We start from the raw sequence: 21,922 nt of genomic DNA, 5'->3' as shown, positions 1-21,922 counted from the left end.
AATTGTTTGTAATGACATTACATGAGGCCATGGCAGAGTCCTGCTGGACAGTATGTCATTTATTATAGGGATGCACCGATCCACAATTTTTCACTTCTGATCCGATCCCGATACCTGAATTTGGATATCTACCCATACCGATACATCTCTAATCCGATACCAGAGCTCTGTTTGCTTTAATATTATTATCATTACTGTTTATTTGATATGAGGATTTTCTTAAAAAGAAGACCTGAAAGTTGAGCTACAATTTACCAGAAGGTGCATTTTAGATGAAAGCCTAGATTTGATGTTTTGGTGAAAGATTTAAGTACTTTTATTTTTTTATAGACTTTTATAGCCTTATTTTTTATAGACAAAGAGAAAAGACATCACTCTCTCTCCCTACCTGTCTCTCCCTCTCTGTCTGTCTCCCTTTCTCTCTCCCTACCTGTCTCTCCCTCTCTGTCTGTCTCCCTTTCTCTCTCTCTACCTGTCTCCCTCTCTGTCTGTCTCCCTTTCTCTCTCTCTACCTGTCTCCCTCTCTGTCTGTCTCTCACTCTCTCCGTCTGTCTCACTCGCTTTCTCTCTTTTATTTTCTGGTTTACCGCAGTTTCCAGGTGGTTCAAAATGCTGCAGCCAGACTTTTGACACGAAGCAGAAAGTGGGACCACATTACACTCATTTTGGCATCCCTTCACTGGCTTCCTGTCCCAGTGAGATCAGATTTTCAGGTTCTGCTACTAGTCTATAAATTTGTTCACGGAGTGGCACCTCCCTACCTAGCTGACCTAATTAAACCCTACGTACCGGCTCGGGCCTTGTGCTCTCAGGGTGTAGGGCTAGTTTGTGTCCCTAGGGTGAATAAGAAGTCTGCAGGTCAAAGAGCTTTCTCTTATCGTGCCCCCGCATTGTGGAATGATCTCCCTGCGTCAATGAAACAGTCAGATTCTGTGGAGACTTTCAAGTCCAGACTTAAGACGCACTTATTTTCCCTTTCGTATGGCTACCATACTGGTATAGTTTTGTTTTCCGCTTTTTACTTTTTAATTAATTTGATTAGGAAATGAAGCGTGCCACGGCCTCAACTTTCCCTAAATTCTGGGTCTTTTAGTAAAGCTTAGGGCTAGTGGCCAGTGATCACCTAAGTATTTCTTCTGTTTTCTTGTTGTTTAATGCTTGCAAATTGTACAGTATTTCTTGTCTTTCTGATGCCTGATTCTGTTTTTTTCCCTCTCTGTTTAAGGTGCAGCTCCATCCAGAGATGGGAGTTGTATTTGTGCTGGCAACCCTCCTGTCCTGTGCACCAACAGCAATTCCTGTATATTCGTTTTGTGAACTGTTCTGTAATTTATGTCTATAGCATGGCCCAAGGGGTGACCCTTTCACACAGGGGGGGTACTGTTTGTGCGTGTGAGTGAGTGAGGTGAGGTGGGTTGAACTGAAACCCAGTTGCATGCTTGTTATTACTGTTTATCTGGCCATAACAGGTCAGACATATGCTCTTTAGGGTTTTAGCGGGGGAAAATTAAGATACAGTGAAAGAAAAAAAAAATGAATAAATGAGCAATAGATCGAAGCACTGCTTCAATCTGCAAACCATAGCTTCGATTGGTTCAAGGTTCAAAGCAAAGCCGCGCTGCAGAAAAGTTAATTACGGACCCGCTGCAGGGTCTGTAATCAATGTAGAGAAATCATCATTTTCCTGACAAACACCCCCAAAAACAACGGCCACTCTGAAGGACCGATAACGGAATCGTTAAGCAAAAAGGTTACTGATGTTGGTGGATCGAATCATTTCTTAACGATACCCGAAAGGAACTGGTTCTCGATACCCATCCCTAGCGCTGATCATCTGAAATGGAATTATTGCGCATTTCAAGTGAAGCAGTATGTCTGTATATGTTGCTCTCCACCTCCATAAATGAAGCGAAAAGACGCTCACTTTAAATGAATCATGTATCATATTTAACTATTCAAAAAACAACAACAACAACAACAACTGCTTTATTCGGATTTGATAAAAGTTTTTAAATCAACAGGCTGCACAGTTAACTTATCAGTTAACTCCACAGCCATTTTTCACAGGCTGTGTTCACCTTCACATGCAGCCTGTCCACAGACTGAAGATTTCACGGACCGCCAGCACTTCCGGTCTGGCAAAGCTCCAAGACTCATAATGACGTTAAAAAATAAATAATTACTCAGGAAAACAGAGAGAGAAGGAACAACCTAAACTTAAAAATCTACATGCTAGTACAGCAACATTGTGCCATTGCTTAGGGAGAGCCCTGCCATTATTGATAGTTTTTTAAAAAAAGTACTTTTTAATCTGATAAATCGCTAAAATAGATAGAATACTCGATTCCAAAAATATTTGATAGTTGCAGCCCTATATTACACTGACTTAATTGATGAGTCTGACCCCTCTGAAAGGTGACAAAATTTCATGAATTTGTACTGAGTTAGGAGATGTTTTCATGGACCAAAAATGGCTACCAGAGGGCACTGTGGTACTGCCCACCCAACCTTGAGAATATAGAAAATAAAATTAACTTGACCTATTGGCAGGGGAAACACTGCCAGAGAGGGGCAACAGCAACCATGAGAGTGCAGCCATAGAAAAACACAGAGAAAGAGGCTTCTGCACACGCATACAGGACAACATCACAGTGATTTTTTCTTTTTTTAAATGTTATATATAGGGCTGGGAATCGGAAAAAAAATTAACTAATTAATTGCAAATTTGGAAAAATTTAATCGAGATTAAATTTTTTTCATCAGAATTTTAAACAATGACAGTGACTATAATATTTTAAAAGTTTATTTTAACAAAATTGCATATAAAGTGTATTAAACTTGTTGTGTAACATAAATAAAAATAATTTAACGTCTTTAAACTTCAAAGACAAAGCTTTTATAACAAAAACATTTGTTATTCAAAACATAGAAATACCATTCTGTAATGTAAACAATGAACATTAGTATTAGTTGTAAAGCTGCCACAAATAGCTTATTTAGGTATTCCTTATGAATCAAAAACCAATTCACTTTATTTGGACCATAGGCAATGAATATTAACAACTGTTTCAGCTGTGCTAGTTTAATTTAAACAAATCTCTTTCACAGAGTCAACTGCTCAGACACACCAGTCTCTCTACATTAGAAGCAGACAGAGAGGCCCTCTTTTCTGAATAACGTCCTGAGAGGGAAAACAATCTCTCACAGGGCACTGTGGTGGCAGGAGAAGAGAGATACTTGCGTGCAAGGAGTGCTAGTTTAGCAAAACTGTCCATTTATAAGTGTATCTTTTCTCTTTTCCATTGCTAGCTCACACAGCTACAGTGTTAGCCTCACGGACCGGAAGTGTCTCTTCTTCTTTTGTTAGAGCAGCACATTGTGAGTTTATGGCGCGCTGTTGCCACTGTGCGCTTCAGAGGTTATAGTACGCCATGAGAAGGGACTATTTGTAAATTTAAGCAATGCGTTAATTATTTTTAACGCACTAAAACGAAAAAAATAACGCAAAAAGTTAACGCACTAATTTTCCCAGCCCTAGTTATATATAATAGCCAGAGGCCTTCTGTGCCACATATGGGGACTTTTCTGGCCACTGCTGTTAGCGAACACAGACATAAAGATGACTCAAAATGCACCAGAAACCACCAAATGGCACCTTTTTATTTTTAAACTTCTCTAGGAGAGCATGCTCTAGGAACCCCCAAATTTACTGTGCCTTTTTGTCGTGCCGCCACCCACTCATACACAACAAAAGCACCCAGTCCAGCTAATGCTAGTGGTGGGTGGGAACACTGTACCTGAAAAAAGAATGTTTTAATTTGTTCTCAACTGATAATTTTGTGCAATTTGCTTATTTAAGGAAAAAAAAAAAAAATCAGACATGACAATGTATGGGGGAAAATTGCTTTGTTACCATTCTATTGTTCCTGAACATCATTATGGTCAAGAATGTTCTATTTAACTAAAAATTTTGTCCAAATTCTGCCCTGGGTTTTAAGTAATTAAAACGGGTGCACAAAAACATGTAAAAGGTCATGAAAATTCTTTCAGACTTAGCAATTTGATCATGCATCTACCTTGATTATTAAAAAGTAGGCAAAGGCTATACGCCCAACTGTTGGGCAAACAAATATAATGTCTTACCTTATTCGTCCAACCGTTGGGCAGATAAGTCATACATTGAACGTTACATGCACAATCGTTGGGCAGATAAATATAATGTCTTATCTTATTCGCCCAACCGTGATCATGTATTTGACATGTTTTGTGCATCTAAACTACATTTTTTACACCACTTTTTAAGGCTCTATTGCGGCGTGATCGTGTATTTGACATGTTTTGTGCATCTAAACTACGTTTTTTACACCACTTTTTAAGGCTCTATTGTGGCGTATGTTTGACACATTTAACGGCGCCGTCTTTAATTACTGCGAAAACACCGCAATGGATGAAAACACAATTTTCATAAGTATTTTGAACGGATGCCTGTTAACAACGATGAAAACAGTTTTTGAACAAAATGCTGCTTGTTGGCTGTAAGATGGTGTTAGTTTGACACTGTTCCCTGGGTGTGATGAGCCAAACAGAACCGCTTTAGATCACAGCTCCTCCGCGGGCTGCGAACCCTCCCGCAGCCGGTGAGAAAATATCGGTCTTTTTTCCCCTCCCGCGTTGAAACCAGAAGTGAGCTTACAAGTGCCCTCATTGGTTGGTTGTGGTTGGGCGTATATGCTCGCGAATTTACTTTACTGACCCAACAGTTGGGCGTATAGCCACTCTCTGAAAAGCATCAGTATCTGCAATAATGGCCCTGTATTAACTTGGGATCGAACTGATTCTTGCAGTATCACACCCCACTAGCTTTATACACATGACCAGTGTATCCAGACAATTTTTTTGTGTTGTCTTTGGCACAAAGGCGAGTGGAAAGGCTCAACATAATGTGGCAATATCTGATAAATACAGAAAATAACAACCCCTGCCCTAATCAATATTTATTACAAAATACAATTTCATAATGCTACCATTCTGAAGAGTATCCTGATAATTATTAACATCTGAAGACACTAGAGTTCATTAGTTAAACTTTTATTGCATTTTGTTTTGGGATGCTTAGAATGTGCCATCAATATAAGTCATTCTTGTTATTCCAGCAATGCACGTCCAGGGCTTTTATAAAAGTGCCCAATGCTCATCATTTATCGAAATAACTGACATTCGCTCACAATGCTCAGGTGAAATGAAATTTTTGCTAAAAAAGAAACTTGCACAGTGGTGGTGCGCAGAGGCAAAAAAACAAAAACAAAAAACAACAACAACAACAAAAAAGTGTCACTAGAACTGTGTGAGGAAAACAAAAGTGCAAACTCAGCAAGCGATATTAAGCTTATAAATACAGTAATACAGACGTATTCCAACAGCAAATCACAACATGCATGAGGGCATCTTTTCTAGTTAAGCGGCTTAATAAATACACAGCTGCTATAAAGTTGTACCACAGTTAGCTAAATACCAAACTAACAGCCCACAGCGTGATAAATGGAAGCAGACGCTAACATATTTTTGTCAACACACAGTGTGTCTGCTCTGAAAGGTTAGCTAGCGGCCACCCTGGCTAACAGATTCGAGCAAACCCCATAGCTACCATAGCTAACTAGCCAGTTAGCGTGGACGCAAAATGCCATTGCAATTCAACACTCACATTGGCTCCAGGAGTTTTGCCAGCCACGACTTCAAGGCGTCAACATTGTCTATGAGCATCGTGAGAAAGACGATAATACTGTCTAGTAAAAGAAAGCGCGCGTTAATAATCCAACTTTCATCGTCAATTACTTTAGAAGCTTAAGACGGCCTTCTCGCTTTACTTGCAGGTCGGACAACCCAGCTCGAATTGCCGTAAAGCGGGCTTTGGTTATTCAACACACACAACTGGACTATACCAGTGGTCGACCAGCTGCGTATTAAAATATTTAATACGAATAAAAAATTTACCACATGAGACAAAGTCACAAACTAGTGCGCTTTCGCAAAGGATCATACAGGGATGCAACGACGACAACTTAAAGGAGACGAAGAAGAAGAAAAAGAGGCGGAGCTAAGATGGCGGTTGAGTAGCAGGCGCTTTTGCAGTTTTGTCAAAACACACTTTGGAAGCAGCATTCATAGCGGCGATGTCAAACGGTTGCTCGGGTGAGCACAAATGTACAGGTGGATTTCTAGTCATTCCGTTACACCAAAGAAAAAAAAATCGCCTGTCTAAAAAAGTGGAGAATGAATGAAGAAGTGCCGGATAGCATTGTAGCTAGTCTCAAGCTAGGTGTCAACTGAAAAAGTACCACAACATATGACGGACGAAAGAGTAAATAAAGGTGATTAATTGAATTGATTTTGTGAAATGCAATTCACGTACATAAAGTAAACAGTTGTAAGTCCCTTTGGAAAAGGAGGGGATAAATATTTTTCTTCTGTCAAAATGTGGCCGTAGAATATAATGACACCCATGTGATCATTCAGTTCTCAGTTACTTTTTTTTTTTTTTTTGGAAGATGGCAAAGCATTCCAAATACCTGAAGCAAATAACTCCTTCAAGAAGGATCGATGGGGTAATGAGAATTTGCCCCTGTGACAACTCTGGTTGGATTAGGGGTAGAGTCAGGCCTAGGCCCAGTTCATATCCAGGGCCGAGTTCACATCTGGCCCAGTTCTCTTGTATCCATCGAGAGAAGCAAACAGGCTGTGGCTAATAATACAGCAGGCTGGCCAGGAGGAAGAGCCTTTATATGGACCACAATGAAAATAAGTTTTGTGCACTGTTATCCATGCATTTTAATGTATGTACATTGAATGGTACTAAATAAATTCTATTAATGTGTAACAAGGTGAAATTCAGATTGAAAAAAAAAAATGTTCCCACTGGCTTGGTCAGTGGAGAATGCCCTTTGCCTGACCTGGTAGAGCCTTCTTCTCAAGTGCAAGCGATCTGGTGTTCCAACCCCATCTTGGCTGTTGCCACAAAAAATATGTCATCCAGTTACAAATCAATCAGTGTGAACAACAAAGAGAAACAGACTGTTCTGATGCATGCAGTTTGATTTATTCATGAGGATAAGTTCTGTGTTATTTACAAAGCCTGTCCTCGGACCTTACTAACTTTTACTACTATCTTTTTTAAAGTTCTTATCAGTTATTGCCCAAGGGTTGAAAGACATTATAAAGTGAAAGGCTTTATATGATTCATTCATTATCAATAATCACTTACTACAATTAAAGATCACGGAGGATTGGAGCCTATCTCAGTAGTTAATGGGAGATAGGCCCTGGACATCCCGCCAGTCTATGGCAGGGCCACATATTGACAAACTCATTCACACTCATGGTCAGTTTATAGATTCCAATTCACCTAAACTGCATTGCACCTGGGGGGAAGTCATGCAAACACGGGAAGAACTTGCAAACTCCACACAGAAAGTACTACTACTACTACTACTACTAATAATATAGCCTTTAATTGTCATTGTACATATACATACATGCAACAAAATTTGTCCTCTCCAATTAACTAATTACAGTTAAACACCATCCAAACACTAGGAGCAATGGGCAGCCACAGTCTAGAGCCCAGAGACCAAATCCAGATGTACTGGCTCTGCCTTGGAGAGGGGCAGAGAAAGGAGCAGCATGTTTTTGATTGTGGGAGGAAACAGAAGTGCCCGGAGGAAACCCATGCAGACACGGGGAGAACATGCAAACTTCACACAGAAAGGATGGGAAGCGATCCCAGAACCTTCTTGCTGTGAGGCATTAGTTATGTGCATCATTCAGTCCCTCCATATGTTGGCTAACACTTGCTTATAAAGATGACCCCCTGCCTGTGGCTTAAATGCTTGTGTGGTCATCTCAACAATTGCTCTTTTTTTTTGCTTTGATTTCCTGTTTTGTGTTTCTTCAGCTTTGTAAAACTTTGTAAAAAACATGTAACTGTTAGAATGGCCTAAGCAGTGGGTCACCCCTCTGAGTCTGGTCTGCTTGAGGGTTCTTCCTCAATATCATCAGAGGAAGTTTTTTCTTACCACTCTCACCTGTGTGCTTGCTCTAGGGGTTGGTAAAGTTAGACCTTACTTGTGTTAATTGCCTTGAGGCAGCTTTGTTGTGATTTGGCACTATATAAAATTAAATAAATTGAAATTGAAAGATATACAGTGATATAACAAGCGCATATAACAGTGTTTGAAACACAGCATGAAGTCAAATTCCATTTGTGTGTTTGCCTGAGCCACACCAAGTATAGAGTACCTTTTTGTACTTGGTGATTTTCTGCAGTAGGTCCAGATGTATAGTATTGTGTACACACCAAAACCTGTCTTTTTATTTTCTTTTTTAACACACACACACACACACACACACACACACACACACACACACACACACACACACACACACACACACACACACACACATATATATATATATATACACTCAACATAAATATAAACGCAACACTTTTGGTTTTGCTCCCATTTTGTATGAGATGAACTCAAAGATCCAAAACTTTTTCCACATACACAATATCACCATTTCCCTCAAATATTGTTCACAAACCAGTCTAAATCTGTGATAGTGAGCACTTCTCCTTTGCTGAGATAATCCATCCCACCTCACAGGTGCGCCATATCAAGATGCTGATTAGACACCATGATTAGTGCACAGGTGTGCCTTAGACTGTCCACTATCACAGATTTAGACTGGTTTGTGAACAATATTTGAGGGAAATTATATTGTGTATGTTGAAAAAGTTTTAGATCTTTGAGTTCATCTCATACAAAATGGGAGCAAAACCAAAAGTGTTGCATTTATATTTTTGTTGAGTGTATATATCCCTTGTTTGCACTCGGGGTCGCCACAGCAAATCCAAGGTGGATCTGCATGTTGAATTGGCATAGGTTTTACGCCGGATGCCCTTCCTGACGCAACTCCACTTTACAAGGAGAAATGCAGCAGGGGTTGGATTTGAACCCGCTGGACTTCAAAGAACATGTGAGAAGAGACAGAGTATGTTCCATTAGTTAGAAAATTAAAGACCTTTGGTGAGCTGGAGACCAGCCTGAAGAATGCGGAACAGACGATGTCATTGTTATATTACAGAAAAGAAAGAAATTAAATAAACTAAAGTATGAATCACAAAAGCCATTCATTTTTTACTGTAAGCTCTATGATGTAAAGAAGATAATGTGCGTTATATAAATTACTACTTGGGCTTGTTGTGTGGGCCGCTGAAGAGGAGGTACTGCTGGCCCACCACCAGAGGGCGCCCTGCCTGAAGTGCGGGCTTCAGGCACGAGAGGGCGCAGCCGGGAGTGAAAGCTGTCTCTCATCACCACCTGACAGCTGTCACTCATCACCACATCATCATAACAGCCGGACAGCAACTCCACCTCCCTGCCGAGATATCTTCAAGCCAAGAAGGTAATCAGCTCAGCCGTTTACGAGTTATACAGTTTTTGCTTCTGTACTTTTGCAGTCGTTCCTGTGAGTGCTTGCAGCTGGAGGCTGGGTTTGTGGTCTGAGGTCTTCGCTCCCCACGCCAAACTGTTAAGTACTCACAAATACTGCACGTGCCGAGTTTCTGGATTGGAGGTGGAGGTTTTCCCTCTGTGTGAAAGTACAGACTGTTTTCTGACTGTTTGCTGGGTGTGTGCTCACACCAACCATTGATTGTTTCTGCTTCCTGCCAGCAGTACCAGATCCGACAGCCGGAGACGGTGATCACCTGGGGACTCGGGACTCGGGACTTGGCGGCTCCAGTATTCTCCGGGTTCGGTGGCGGTGGAAATCGTGTGGGTGCCGGCTCCTCTCTGGACGGACGTCTTCTATCCTCGAGCCTGCCCACACGTCACCTTTGTAGATTGACTACATACGAGATTCTGTAATCGTCTGTATTTTGTTGTGCTCATTCACAATCAATCAATCAATCAACTTTTTTCTTGTATAGCGCCAAATCACAACAAACAGTTGCCCCAAGGGTCCGTGTCATTACACTTTCCCAACAGGGCTGCTGTGTTGTGGGGCAAGGGTACGGAGAACTCTTTGGAATGGCAGTGTCAACCCACTGGTCTCCATTTATGTGAGCATGTATAATTCTACAGTGCATCGGGAAAGTATTCAGTGCTTCACTGTTTCCGCATTTTATGTTAGTCTTATTCCAAAATGGAGTAAATTAATTTTTCCCTCAAAATTCTACTTTCTACACCCCATAAGGAAAATATAATTTTTTAAAATTATTTTTGCAAATTTATTAAAAATGAAAAACGAAGAAGCCACATGTATATAAGTATTCACATCCTTTGCTCAATATTTTGTTGATGCACCTTTGGCAGCAATTACAGCCTCAAGTATTTTTGAATATGATGCCACAAGCTTGGTGCACCTATCTGTGTGCAGTTTTGTCCATTCCTCTTTGTAGCACCTCTCAAGCTTCATCAGGTTGGATGGGGAGCGTCAGTGCACAGCCATTTCAGATCTCTCCAGAGATGTTAAATTGGATTCAGGTCTGGGCTCTGGCTGGGCCACTCAAGAACATTCACAGAGTTGTCCTGAATCCACTCCTTTGATATCTTGGCTGTGTGATTAGGGTCATTGTCCTGCTGAAATATAAACCATGACCCCAGTCTGCGGTCAAGAGCACTTTAGAACAGGTTTCCATCCAGGATGTCTCTGTACATTGCTGCATTCATCTTTCCTTCAGTCCTGGCTAGTCTTCCAGGTCCTGCTGCTGAAAAACATCCCCACAGCATAATGCTGCCACCACCATGCTTCACTGTAGGGATGGTGCCTGGTGTCCTCCAAACATGACTCCTGGCATTCACACCAGAGAGTTCTATCTTTGTCTCATCAGACCAGAGAATTTTGCTTCTCATGGTCTGAGAGTCCTTCAGGTGCCATTTTTGGCAAACTCCAGGCAGGCTGTCACGTGCCGTTTACTAAGGAGTGGCTTCCGTCTGGCCACTCTACCATACAGGCCTGATTGGTAGACTGATACAGAGATGGTTGTCCTTCTGAAAGGTTCTCTCTCTTCACAGAGGAATGCTGGAGCGCTCACAGAGTGATCATCAGGTTCTTGGTCACCTCTCTGAAGACTCTTCTCCCTTGTTCGCTCAGATGGGCAGCCAGCTCTAGGAAGAGTCCTGTTGGATCCGAGCTTTTTCCATTTATGGATGATGGAGGCCACTGCTCACTGGGACCTTCAACACAGCCGACATGTTTCTATAGCCTTTCCCAGATTTGTGCCTCAAGACAATCCTGGCTCAGACCTCTACAGACAATTCCTTTGACTTCATGCTTTGTTTGTGCTCTGACATGCACTGTCAACTGTGGGACCTTATATGTAGACAGGTGTGTGCTTTTCCAAATCATGTCCAACCCCAGGACATCTCAAGGATGATCAGTGGAAAAAGGATGCATCTGAGATAAATTTTGAGCTTCATGGCAAAGGCTGTGAATACTCATGTAGATGTAATTGTTTTTGTGTTCAAGCTTTGACCCATGTATTTCATAGGTGATATTCTGGAAAAGGTGGGTCCCATTGGAAAACAAAAATGAGAGAACAAGTGCCATTTAATTTCAGTTATGTTACTTGTAGCAGTTATCTCTTTGTGGCAATTTTATGTAAAGGACATTCATGTTTTTAAATTGTTAAATGTATTTTGTGTTATATGGTGGTGTTTTTTCTTTTTTTATGATGATGGTGTAATCCTGTGCTTCTGTAGCCAGAAACACATTTCAAGTTTCACTTTTTTTTAACAGCATTAAAAGTGAGGGGAAAAAATTAATCATGTTTCTGTAGACCCTTGAATTTGTTAATCGAAAAATAAGTCCTTAATTGGTCTTAACATATCAGTCTTTCAATAGTCTTAAAGATGCCAAGGCATAGGAAGTAAGAGTTTATTAATATTTTCTTCTGACATTGCAATTTAAAATATAAATGGCTATCTTTAAAAATATATATAATTTTGTGAAAGCCACTTAACATGATGCAAATGTAACCGTGCTCAATTGCACTTCATGCAACTGGGCTGGTTCAGTAAACTCCTCGACTCAGTGTTGTGTGTTTTTTTTATTTAAGATCGGGCGGCTCACTTCAGAATTTGGTTGTTTATTTTGGCATATTTGTACCTGAACAAAATAGAATACTGATCAGACATCACAGCTCTGTGTCTCACTCCGGCAGCACACTATAACACAAGTTAGTGTGGGGATAAACAGGTAGTTAAATATATGTTACACGAAGTAACCAGAACCAACAGATCTCTTTTTTGTTGCTTGAACACTTAGAGCAGAGACACTTGAAAGTGTAAATTTCATGGAAATTGATTTTTCAAGGAAGATTTTGCATTGTGGCTTAAACCAATGACCATTTTCTATTTTACAATAAATATTTGTGCAAAGTTGTTGTTTAACCTCAACCTTTTAAATTGTTTGTTTTTCCTCTTCATTTTTATTGTATTTTTATTGTAACATTGGTCTTAAATTTCATCACTGATAATGTCATCAGTTTATTGCACGGATTTAAATAACCGTCTTAAAAAAAATGTATGTCGTCTGAGACAATGTGTCGATGCTGCGCTTTACCACACCCACAACACCATGGAACCGCCTTGGGTCCTGGATGGCAACCAACCAGGCAGACAAATGGCCCATCTCTCATCTCTAAAATAACCATCTATCTGCAGCCACTTGGTGTAAGGTGAGCGTCCCCTTGGACGCCCTTGGGCTTCTTAGGTTACATAAAAAAGACATTCCCAGAGAAAAGAAGCAACTTGTGTATTCCAAAAGTTCTTGGAACTGAAAGCATTGTTTTTGTTTTTTTTTTAACTATAATTTGACAAGAAAATGTATGTCAATTTCATTTTCAGCAAAATTCCACATGCACTTGAAAAATGTTTAAATATACAATCTGCTACTTTCCCGTCTGCCAAAAACAAGAAATGTGTATTGGAAAAAAAAAACCTCATTGGGACTTTATTTTGTCAGTTAATTTTCAAATGTTTTATTTTTTCTGTACGATATGTTTGTTGTCAAAGTTTCTCTTAGAAACTAGAAGAATGGGCCTGAAAGAATTTTTTGTAGTAAATATTTTTAGGGATAGGGTCAAGTGAGAAGGGCAAGTGTTGGTTTTCCGAGAGGATTTAGTACTGCTATAACGGACTGATGCAGAAGGTGGCAGCAATGCAACAATAAGGATCCTGGCTGCCGTTAAACGCCATAGAAGAAACACTACATATCCCATGAAGCCTTGTGGCGTGTACGGGATGTCATCAGCCAGGCACCGGTAGCGTGGAATTCCCTAGTCAAACTTGTGTTATTTTGTGGCCGTAGAAGAGTAGTAAATAGCGCTTAAATTGGTTTAAAATGACGGTAGGTCCAATATTTTAATTAGTTATTGCACTGACATTAGAATACGCCATGTTTTATAAGCAATGGGAAACATTACGCTTTTGTACATTCACTTGCTGAAGCTGTAAGCCAAGTTAGCTCACGTGTGCTAGCTGTGGTAATTACATGAAAAGATTTATTCGCCAAATCAGTTTCAGTTGACATAGAAAATACTCCTACACTATGCTAAAACGCGATTAACTTTTAGGGACTTGCATTTCTTAATCTCATTTTTAAAAAACCTGTTTTATAGGATTTTTAATGTGTAAGATTGTTCTCTTCCATTTTAAACTTAATGACAGCTGACACAGTGATTGCCATCTCTCATTGCTGCATTCCAGGAGCGGAAGGGAACAGCAAAATTAGACTTTCTGAGAAAGATTGAGCTTGAGATCCAAGAGAAATGGGAGAAGGAGAAAGTATTTGAACAAGATGCCTCACCAACAATTGGGGAAAGCACAAGGTAAAAATCTTCTGGTGTCTTCCTACGGATGGTGTCTATGTTCCTCTTTATAGATTTTATTTTACAATTGATCCTGCAGTATTTGACTGTGTAGTGCTAAGAACACTGCATACAGCCAGGTCCATATGGGCAGAGATACTTGGTCATTTTTTTCTTGGTGCACCGCTACAATAGAATAGACCGTTGTCAAATTCTCAGTGCACATGCTCAGTTCTGTGTAAATCTGTCGTGACTAATGGCACCTTGACACTTGCACGAATTTGATTCCCACACTGGCACACAATCTTACGTGCCAATGAATAACTTATCAAACTGTGTGTGAATTGTGTGTGGCTGTGTGCCAGTGCGCAAAGAAAATTTTGAAATGTTAAAAATTTCTGGCTTGTATTAATTTTGTGCCACATGTGTCACGCACATTGGGCAACCTATTGGAAAACACTGCATGTCACTGTGTCAATGCATGTCGTAGGCAGGGCATATGAAAATGAAATGACATTATGACGAGATGTTACATCTGTAATAAACATAACTTTACAGATACATTATCTAACTCATGAGAAGGAATGAAGATGCAACTGTTTTACCAATCCATTCCAATATTTCTATATTATATGAGCCAAGTTGCGTGCGTGTGTGTTTGTGTGCGTGCGCGCGCGCGTGTGTGTGTGTGCGCGCGCGTGTGAGTGTATGGCTTCGATCATGGAGAAACTGGGGAGAGCTGACAATTGGTTTGGTATGCTTATGTATTTTGGGTCAAGGATGAACACTGCGAAAATAGAAAGTTGATAGGACTAATATTTTTGGAGAAATTAGGGATATTAGCTAACAACAGTGAGCAATGGACATTGTGCTGCAGTGCACCATGGGAGTTTGGGGTTTTAAATGTTGCTGTTGTGGTTCATGTTAGTTCAACAGTGTTGCTTGTATTATTGATTCATTGTGTTTTTGTAGTTCAGTTGGTTTACTCAGTTTAGTTACTGGTAAGTGTCATGTTGCCGTTACTGTGAGTGAGAAGTGTGGTGCATTTGATTTCTTCCACCACGGTCTCTGTAGGTGTTTAAAAATAAAAGCACCTACTTGCGCCAGAATGCAGAAAAGACAAAATGTTTTGGCTTGGTTTTTGTTCTGCGCAATTCACCACAATATATTAAAAGAGAATTGGCATCTGTTTACATGTGTGTCAGGGTCAGGGCTGTGAAAACTCCACGGATCCGCGGGATTCCGCGGATTTCATCATGGGGAGGGGGGTGGGGGTGTTAGTGTTGTACTCTTTAATTGTGATCGTTACTGAGTTTTTAAAATGCTTATCGCAAAGCGTTCTTTTTTTACAACATCATGCAAGTTTTATAAGTCCACAGACACTGATCTGTGTGTTACAGATACAAATCAGTTTCCTCGGATCCGCGGAGTTTCGAGGAGAATAAATGCCACTCAAAGCCTGGCTATTACGACAGTTATCGTAAAGCGGGACTGGTTGGTTGCTGCGGTGACACTGTGTGGCTCCTGTGCGAAGCTTAGCTAAAAGTAGCATGTGGACATCGCAAACTTTTAGAACTTTCAAAGTTTTAAAAGAAGAACTTTGCAACATGTCTGTGTCACAGAGCGACATCAGACAGAGCGAAGATGGCGAGAAAGACAGTTTGAAAAAGTCTGATAAGGACAAGAATCCATGGAATTGTTGCTGGCTTCGTCAACACACCTGAAAGATAAACGGGAAAAGCGAACTGGTAAGAATTTTTTTCTCTGGAAAATAAACATTGTGCTGTTCAAACAGAATTTCAGAAAAGATTATGTGCCTTTTTTTCCTTTCATTAATCTTAGGTCTCTCTCTTCTAAGTCCCTGTTAGTAAATGATATAATAATTGATCAACATATTGATTTATTCTGCCTTACAGAAACGTGGTTACAGCAGGATGAATATGTTAGTTTAAATGAGTCAACACCCCCGAGTCACACTAACTGCCATAACACTCGTAGCACGGGCTGAGGCGGAGGATTAGCAGCAATCTTCCACTCCAGCTTATTAATTAATCAAAAACCCAGACAGAGCTTTAATTCATTTGAAAGCTTGACTCTTAGTCTTGTCCATCCAAATTGGAAGTCCCAAAAAACAGTTTTATTTGTTGTTATCTATCGTCCACCTGGTCGTTACTGTGAGTTTCTCTGTGAATTTCAGACCTTTTGTCTGACTTAGTGCTTAGCTCAGATAAGATAATTATAGTGGGCGATTTTAACATCCACACAGATGCTGAGAATGACAGTCTCAACACTGCATTTAATCTATTGTTAGACTCGATTGGCTTTGCTCAAAATGTAAATGAGTCCACCCACCACTTTAATCATACCTTAGATCTTGTTCTGACTTATGGTATGGAAATTGAAGACTTAACAGTATTCCCTGAAAACCCCCTTCTGTCTGATCATTTCTTAATAACATTTACATTTACTCTGATGGACTACCCAGCAGTGCGGAATAAGTTTCATTACAGTAGAAGTCTTTCAGAAAGCGCTGTAACTAGGTTTAAGGATATGATTCCTTCTTTATGTTCTCCAATGCCATATACCAACACAGGGCAGAGTAGCTACCTAAACTCTGTGAGTGAGATAGATTATCTCGTCAATAGTTTTACATCCTCATTGAGGACAACTTTGGATGCTGTAGCTCCTCTGAAAAAGAGAGCCTTAAATCAGAAGTGCCTGACTTCGTGGTATAACTCACAAACTCGCAGCTTAAAGCAGATAACCCGTAAGTTGGAGAGGAAATGGTGTCTCACTAATTTAGAAGATCTTCACTTAGCCTGGAAAAAAGAGTCTGTTGCTCTATAAAAAAGCCCTCCGTAAAGCTAGGACATCTTACTACTCATCACTTATTGAAGAAAATAAGAACAACCCCAGGTTTCTTTTCAGCACTATAGTCAGGCTGACAAAGAGTCAGAGCTCTGTTGAGCCGAGTATTCCTTTAACTTTAACTAGTAATGACTTCATGACTTTCTTTGCTAATAAAATTTTAACTATTAGAGAAAAAATTACTCATAACCATCCCAAAGACATATCGTTATCTTTGGCTGCTTTCAGTGATGCCGGTATTTGGTTAGACTCTTTCTCTCCGATTGTTCTGTCTGAGTTATTTTCATTAGTTACTTCCTCCAAACCATCAACATGTCTATTAGACCCCATTCCTACCAGGCTGCTCAAGGAAGCCCTACCATTAATTAATGCTTCAATCTTAAATATGATCAATCTATCTTTATTAGTTGGCTATGTACCACAGGCTTTTAAGGTGGCAGTAATTAAACCATTACTTAAAAAGCCATCACTTGACCCAGCTATCTTAGCTAATTATAGGCCAATCTCCAACCTTCCATTTCTCTCAAAAATTCTTGAAAGGGTAGTTGTAAAACAGCTAACTGATCATCTGCAGAGGAATGGTCTATTTGAAGAGTTTCAGTCAGGTTTTAGAATTCACCATAGTACAGAAACAGCATTAGTGAAGGTTACAAATGATCTTCTTATGGCCTCAGACAGTGGACTCATCTCTGTGCTTGTCCTGTTAGACCTCAGTGCTGCTTTTGATACTGTTGACCATAAAATTTTATTACAGAGATTAGAGCATGCCATAGGTATTAAAGGCACAGCGCTGTGGTGGTTTGAATCATATTTATCTAATAGATTACAATTTGTTCATGTAAATGGGGAATTCTTCACAGACTAAGGTTAATTATGGAGTTCCACAAGGTTCTGTGCTAGGACCAATTTTATTTCTTCTTCAAATTTCTTGCTTTTAAACTCAGATAAATCTGAAGTTATTGTATTTGGCCCCACAAATCTTAGAAACATGGTGTCTTACCAGATCCTTACTCTGGATGGCATTACCCTGACCTCTAGTAATACTGTGAGAAATCTTGGAGTCATTTTTGATCAGGATATGTCCTTCAATGGGCATATTAAGCAAATATGTAGGACTGCTTTTTTGCATTTGCGCAATGTCTCTAAAATTAGAAAAGTCTTGTCTCAGAGTGATGCTGAAAAACTAATTCATGCATTTATTTCCTCTAGGCTGGACTATTGTAATTCATTATTATCAGGTTGTCCTAAAAGTTCCCTGAAAAGCCTTCAGTTAATTCAAAATGCTGCAGATAGAGTACTGACAGGGACTAGAAGGAGAGAGCATATTTCACCCATATTGGCCTCTCTTCTTTCTCTTTTTGCTCTGTATGCACCACTCTGCATTTAATCATTAGTGATTGATCTCTGCTCTCTTCCACAGCATGTCTTTTTCCTGGTTCTCTCCCTCAGCCCCAACCAGTCCCAGCAGAAGACTGCCCCTCCCTGAGCCTGGTTCTGCTGGAGGTTTCTTCCTGTTAAAAGGGAGTTTTTCCTTCCCACTGTCGCCAAGTGCTTGCTCACAGGGGGTAGTTTTGACCGTTGGGGTTTTTCCGTAATTATTGTATGGCTTTGCCTTACAATATAAAGCGCCTTGGGGCAACTGTTTGTTGTGATTTGGCGGTATATAAATAAAATTGATTTGATTTGATTAGACTTTCTTTCATTGAAAAAAAAAAAGACATTGTGGCTTTGAATGAATTTAGGCTACATGAATTTACGCAACAATGTAAATTAGTTTTTATTAATGTAGACTTTTTTTCATGGGAAAAAAACACTGTGGCTTTGAGTGGATATACAGGAATTTACACAAGAATTTGTGGCTTTTTATTATAAGGTATTTTATTGATATTTTACCCTGATTTTTAAAATATTCTACAAGCTTTAGCTGTGGTTTTTGAAATACTTTAACAGTCTTTTCAGTCTTTATGAATTTCATGTAGTTTAATTGTTCTGAGTTAATGCATAATTTGGTTTTACAGTTAAAAGGAAAATCATACCAGGTCCTACTTCCATGTTGTATTCTGTTATTTCAACATGATCATTGACGGTTCAAATGAAAGGTTGAATCTAGGATCATTTAAATATGCACAAATTTTTTTTGAGATTTGTTCTTCCAGGAGATGTTGAAAATGTATCAGTAGATGAAAATTTAATTTGGTTTCTGGGTCCCCACAAGGCCCTAGACCCCGGCTCCTCGGGGGGGCCCCAAACCCCCTGCGAATTTTCCTCGAATTTCACAATTTTCATTTCACAGCCCTGGTGTGTGCGTGCGTGTGTGCGTGCGTGCGTGCGTATAACTTCAGTCATGGACAAACTGGGGAGAGCTGACATTTGCCATTTCATATGCTTGTGTATTTTGGGGTCAAGGATGAATGCCTCCAAAACGGAACATTGATGGGATTAATATTTTTGGAGAAACTACGGATAATCAATAAACGTGTGTGAGTGTGTGAGATTTTGTTTAGTAAGATCAATGTAAATACATAATATAATTGTAAATACGTTAAAAATACATGGATGACACAAGAAAGTGAAAACACTTTGTTCCATTTTAAAATAGAAGTGATAAGGGGGAGGTGATGGTGTAGTGGTTAAGGCGTTGGGCTTGAGACCAGAAGATCCTCGGTTCAAATCCCAGCCTGACTGGGGCACTGGCAAGGTCTTTAATCCCCTAATGCTCCCGGTGTGTCCTTGTGTGGCAGCACCCTCACATCGGGAATGTGAGGTATTATTTGTAAAGCGTTTCGAGCGTTTCTGAAGCAGATGGAAACACGCTATATAAATGCATAATGCATGATGATGATAATAATGATAATAGTGTGTATATGATAACAAGAGCCTAAACAATTTCTAAATACATTAAGACAGTTAATTAACTTTAAATTGTGTAATTAACATGAAATAAAAGGATTAAGTTCTTCCTCTCAAAACTGTTGAGGTCTAAGGTTCTAAAAAATAATCTGGATTTGTCGCAGTGTTATCCATAGATTCAGTCACTTCAAGCCAAGATGTGCTTGGATTGTAGACTTATATCTGTAGTTCCGAGTTAAACAAAAATATTTTATTAACCACTGAGGAATTATGTTATACACAATCCTTCCATTTTATTAACCACTGAGGAATTATGTTATACACAATCCTTACATTTTCAGAGTTCATTGAAGAATTATTGTTTATACAAATCATCACTTTTACAGCTAATTTTTTTAGTGAAGTAAATATTTGCAAGTCACAAAGTATTTCTTGGCCTTCATTTGCATCGATCAAATGCAAACAGTATGGTGCTGTTTGGGAAAACATCTGGCATAGGCAGCTCTCAAAAACCGTGTGCCAGAAGCAGGCCGTGTTGGAAGCTACCAAGACTCACATGTCAGCTTTGAAGGTCTAGGCTTCTGTGATTGGAGAAACAGGACATACTGCAAACTTTTGTCTGTTACATCCCCAGTTTGACAGCTTCACAGTGGAGTGACACAGAAAAGGATTTTCATACAAGTACACAGATAAAATCTGGGCTTGAATCTCCAGTGTACATTGTAGCAAAATGTAGCTGAAATTCCATGTCTTCTTCTTAAGAAAATCCTCAGTAGTATATCTGTACACTTTTACAAGGGGTGCAGTTTCATTGTACCTCACTAATAAAAAGACTCATCTGATCAGCAGATTGCATAAAACTCTCAATAAAAGATAACAGTCAAAAAGCACAACCAAGACACAAGTCTGAGATGAAAGGGAATGTGTTGAAATGCCAGGGTCATTGTCTACAGTCCAGCAGTACCTATACTGCCATGGACCAAGAGGCTTTCATCTACAAGTGCTCTCCCATTGCTGATTTTTGAACCAAATTGATGTCTGAATTCAAACTATGAGGTCATCAGGTCTGATTGTCCACAGCAGCAGTCCACAGTTGTGTATCACACAATTATCACAAGATCAATGCTAATTACGTGACACTGAACGCAGCACCGTGTGGCTCACAGTGGTACATACATATGCACTAATGTCTGTGGTTATAAGAAAATGTTCCAAAGCTAAAATGTGTCTGTCAACATCTGAAAAAAATCTGTTCTGAAGAGTGTGACATGCTTTTGATGAGATTATGGATGTATGTTTCCAGAGGAGATTTGAAGTTGTTAGCGCTCATTGAGTCTTTCAACTACACAACTACACAGAGACTGACAACTGCGCTCACTTCACAAATAACATAATTTGTATTATATATGAATTTTTGTTTAGATGGTAGCCTAGCACCATCAAAATAACTGAGCTGCCCATTTAATATTCCAAGTGACATATTTTTTTTTTTTACAAGAGGCACTGATGAAATATCTGCATCTGTACAAAAAAAAGATATGTGGTGTGTGTGTACTGTTAGGCGTATGCAACCATGCGCCCTGCCTAGCTGCTGTGTGCCCCACTGAGGTGTACTGATCTTCCATTGCTCTCCCAGTGTACAGCTACCACACACCATTGCGCACTATCACTGCCCAGTGACGTCAGTTAAAACACTCCTCCCCAAAACAGAAAATAACCTTCATTGTATTTAATTTTCAGCCTGTTACTGTAACTTGACATCAAAGTGACTGTGCAGCCAAATCCACATTCAAGCAGGAAGTTTTTTTCAACATGCAGTCACAAAATAATAACCAGACGGTCTGTAAAGTTAAAGTAAAAGATTCATACCTCATACCACCCCCTAGCTGCACAAGTTTTGCAATCCAGTTTTTTTTTCACTTTAGTGGATCACGATAATCACATCATTATGAAAACTTTGAACATGTTTAAAATATTTTTGGTTGGTTGCAACATTCCACAGTTTTTTTTTTTTTTTTTGTTCTTAAGTCACTAATCTGGTGTCAGAAATCAGCAATTGGAGACTGGCTTAAGAATGAAGTACCTTGTTCCAAAATCGGCACCTTCAAGAGGAGCAGACGTGTGAAATGTCACTTCGATTGTGTGTTTTATGGTAAAAGCATACATGTGATTTTTATTTATTTTTAGTTTTTTATATTTAATAAATTTGCAAAAAAGTCAGAAAAACTTTTTCATGTTGTCATTATGGGGTGTTGTGAGGAGAAGTTTGAGGGGAAAAATGAGTTTCCTACATTTTGGAATAAGGCTGTAACATAACAGAATGTAGAAAAAGTA

The 21,922-nt window shown here is 39.5% G+C and overlaps 2 protein-coding genes across 3 annotated transcripts in view; one reads left to right on the top strand and one right to left on the bottom strand.

Annotated features, from left to right (window-relative positions):
- The window catches only part of rbm27 (RNA binding motif protein 27), an 87,923-nt gene extending 81,871 nt beyond the window's left edge, over nt 1-6,052 (bottom strand). The window contains 1 exon segment of the mRNA XM_034178058.1: nt 5,702-6,052. Coding sequence (XP_034033949.1) covers nt 5,702-5,760 — 59 coding nt within the window. The 5' untranslated portion in view covers nt 5,761-6,052.
- A 48-nt stretch (nt 6,053-6,100) lies between these two features.
- Nucleotides 6,101-21,922, top strand: part of lars1b (leucyl-tRNA synthetase 1b) — a 71,103-nt gene continuing 55,281 nt past the window's right edge. Inside the window, exons 1-2 of one of the 2 annotated variants that reach the window (XM_034178056.1) lie at nt 6,101-6,105; nt 13,770-13,891. Coding sequence is in view for 1 of the 2 variants with exons in the window: in XM_034178055.1 (XP_034033946.1) it covers nt 13,405-13,410; nt 13,770-13,891 (128 nt within the window). In the remaining variant the exon portion in view is untranslated. Of the gene's footprint in view, nt 6,106-13,290; nt 13,411-13,769; nt 13,892-21,922 lie in introns of those variants that run through there. The other variant, XM_034178055.1, reaches the window with a different exon arrangement.

Source organism: Thalassophryne amazonica, chromosome 9 (assembly GCF_902500255.1).
Source record: "Thalassophryne amazonica chromosome 9, fThaAma1.1, whole genome shotgun sequence".
Lineage (NCBI taxonomy): Eukaryota > Metazoa > Chordata > Actinopteri > Batrachoidiformes > Batrachoididae > Thalassophryne > Thalassophryne amazonica.
The sequence above is the reverse complement of the archived record's forward strand: the minus strand, read 5'-3'. Positions and strand labels throughout refer to the sequence as shown.